This window comes from Zingiber officinale, chromosome 1A (assembly GCF_018446385.1).
Source record: "Zingiber officinale cultivar Zhangliang chromosome 1A, Zo_v1.1, whole genome shotgun sequence".
Lineage (NCBI taxonomy): Eukaryota > Viridiplantae > Streptophyta > Magnoliopsida > Zingiberales > Zingiberaceae > Zingiber > Zingiber officinale.
The window spans coordinates 186,667,740-186,671,198 of record NC_055987.1 but is presented as its reverse complement, the minus strand read 5'-3'; the positions used below and the strand labels follow the sequence as shown (position 1 = coordinate 186,671,198).

General features: G+C 34.3%; 1 protein-coding gene across 1 annotated transcript; it reads right to left on the bottom strand.

Moving 5' to 3' along the window:
* Positions 1-1,387: 1,387 nt before the first annotated feature.
* On the bottom strand, positions 1,388-3,070 carry LOC122038711 (non-specific lipid transfer protein GPI-anchored 13-like). Its single transcript, XM_042598600.1, has 3 exons — positions 2,624-3,070; positions 2,347-2,439; positions 1,388-1,725 (listed from the first exon to the last, which is right to left on the bottom strand). Exons 1-3 carry the CDS (start codon positions 2,961-2,963, stop codon positions 1,562-1,564), a joined length of 597 nt encoding a protein of 198 aa, XP_042454534.1. The 5' UTR covers positions 2,964-3,070; the 3' UTR covers positions 1,388-1,561.
* Positions 3,071-3,459: the final 389 nt, after the last annotated feature.

The following is a 3,459-nucleotide window of genomic DNA, read 5'->3' as shown; positions in this document are numbered from 1 at the left end:
ATTGATGTTGGAATTGATATTAATAGGAATCGTATCTGAACAGAGAACAAATAACCAAAACAATATACATGCTCAATAATTATCCATAAAATTTAATAATCAATAAATTCAAATAATGTAAATCCCATAACAGAATACTGGAAGCTCCATTAATAATCTATCTTTGGACAGAAATTATTAACTTGCAAGTGATATCCTGTATAACAATTAAACACTGATAGTAGATAATATGTCAAATAATAATTTTCCTTTGAGCGATGAATTATTCACATGTAAATTACCGAATAACCATCACATGTTTATCACCACAAGGGTACATGTAATCCTATTAAATATTTATCTTTCTTTGGCCAGCTAGTATTAAATATATAAATTACATATATATAACTTGTTATATTTTTAAAATAAATTAACATCTACAAAGGTCATTTTGGTGACATTTCGTTTCAATTAATTCATTTTAAAAATATATATAAAATAATCATGCCATTATTTAAATAAATTGAAATTTTAAATTTTTAGACTATACAAAAATTATGTAATGGAATCTGAACGGACAAAACCCTTGGAATTCTAAAAAGACAACATTTGGAATTCTGAAGCCAAAACCATGAAGCTAATTGACATTCCAAACAACAAAACCTTTGGAATTCTAAAGCCATAATGTGATAATTAAAATTAGGCGGTTGAAAGATACGAAGACGGCGGAAATATAGCAAAGACTACAATATACAATATAATGCATGTACCGAATAAAGGAAACTTTTTTTTTCTTCTCGCCGTCATCACCGCTGGGCAATATTTCCCTCCAACCACCACTGCCTGACAGTGGCTGAAAGGCGGCGACGATTTGCCCGATTTCCCGCGGCTCCAAGTCTTAGATCGTGAAAAATTCCATAATCGATCTGGAAAATCTGACATCAAACCTTTTCGATCTACCAAAATCGTATAATATGTACTGATTCTTAATGATTTAACATGAATAATCGTCGCTCTGATATCACATGTTGTAGCATAAATTCATTATAAAACATTTTCAGAATCATTATGTCAAATCACTGAGAATATTTAGCTGTCACCAAAGCAGAAGCGTACCTGAAGTCATAATCTTTAATCCGTGAGAGTGAGAACGAGTGATGGATCTTCCAAATCTATGTGTTCTTCCTCGAGAGCCCATTCAATTCTCTCTACATCTTATTCTAGTAATAGGATTTAGAATATGGGAACATGAATGATATGCAAGATCTGGGGACTATCACCATTAAATAGGTAATTTAGCAATTACCTCCTGTTATATTTGTTTTAGCCCATCATTAAAATAGAAACTATAATTTTAACTTCTATCCATAAAAGGCTCATATATCCTATTAGATACATTAAAATCCAATGACCAAAACTTAGATGATCATTTTAATTCGGACTTAACTTTACTAAACAACCCACAGTATATAATCTCTTACATATAAGTCCATACAATTAATTGATTCAACATATTATTCCTAATTATTCATTGGGTACAGTATATTTTTGCCCACTTACAAATTGAACATGTTCTTTCCTTCTACTCGAACACGATGAGATGGAGGAGGATGGAGACAGCCAAGCTCAGGCCCGTTACTAACTTCACGCATCCCTTAATTTCTTGGCTGCCACTCACGTCAGTAGAGCTCCGCCCGCCTACAACGTCATTGCCTCTCAAGCGCGAGCCCCCTGATGTATTATTGCCTTCCAAGGAAAAACCTTCCCGTCAATAAATTCTAGCAACTACTCAATTAATTATAAAGAACAATATGGCTTCTCTGTGCTTTGCCCTCAAAATTAATGATTATACATTTTTATTTTATACTCAAATGATCGGTACAAAGTAACTCAAAGATGATATTGCTTTATGCAAAGCAATTCTAAAAAAGTTGTTATTTTTGTGTGAAATAAAAGTATTATTTTATTTAGAGTTTCTCGCACAAGGATCCTCTGATCCAGGATCTCTGAATCAATCATGATCCCTTATTTATTCATTAATTGAATAGACTGAATCTTACCTATTAAATAGATAGGGTCCAATTCATTTAACCAATAAATAAATAAGAAAATTCTGATTCAGAAAATTTTGGATCAAAATATCTGGCCTCTTGATTCTTGAGTTATTTGTGTTTTTTTTTTTAAATATTGCTTCTTTGTGCTTTGCCTCAAAAACTAATGACTACTTATTTTCTATATCTTTATTTTTATATTTTGTATAAAGTAATGGTTTTTTTATAAAATAGTTGATTTATGTAAAATAATTATTTTAGATATAATGGAATACTTTTTTTTTAATGATTTAATTTTCTGGCGGTAATTAATTACCTGAGCCGCCGGTAGCTGCACGTGCTGCAAGATCCTTTTCGAATTGTAGGAAAACTTGTGCATCCGTCGAATTGGGTGGCAGGTTAAGTAATCCTGCAGCCAACCATATTTAATTATACATTAAAATTATTAAAATTAGTGACCAAATATTATTAGATAAAAATCTAAGAATTTAATTTTAATTAATTTATTTTTAATTTCATCAATTATTCATAGTATTATTGGTCGATTCAAACAATGGATATCTAAATTGTCAGAAGTTAAGTCTTGGACTCACTGGGGCAGTCGGAGACGTTGGCGGGGACGCTGCAGCGCGTCGGCATGTCGAGCGCGAGGGAGACGTTGATCCGGATGCCGAGCTGCGGCTCGTTGCGGTCCTTGACGAGCATGCAGAGGCACTTCAGGCTCTTCGCCGTCACCTGCTTCAGCCCGGAGCAGCAGTCCGGCGTCGGCGACGGCGCCTCCCCCTGCACGTACTGTATGCACGTCGACAGCCCCAACAGCTGGCTCGCGCACTCCGCCCGGTCGCTCGCGAAGTCCGACCGCGCCGCCGGCGCCAACACCGCCACCGCAACTGCCGCCGCCGCCACCACCCACTTGCAATTCAATGGAGCCATAGTTAAACTGCAGATGGCCGACCGGTGATGGTGGTGGCGAGTAGTGGAATGCAAATATAAATAGACAAAATTTCCCCCCTTTTTATTACCTTAAAAAAAAAAAGTTTCAGTGAATTTCAAGAATGGACAATTAATACTCGAGCAAGGTGGTTGCATTTAAGAGGTAGGGAGATTTGTAGGATGCCTGCTTCTGAAGGTTTATTGAAGGCCTATGAACACTAAAATATCCAAAACTTATCATTTTTCATATAATTGAGTTTTTTTTACTTTAGAAGAAAAATAAAAATACTCATTCGAAAATACGGATATGATATATATAGATAGAGATAAGAGGTGTCTCGAGGTTGACATAATTAGTACTTAGAGCATCTATATCAATTCTTCTATCTAAAATGCATATATAATTTTAAGATAAAAAAATTACTTTATTAAATTTAAATATCTATTTTTTAATACATCATATATTAGTTTTTTTATTTTTTCTCTCTTCTATAAT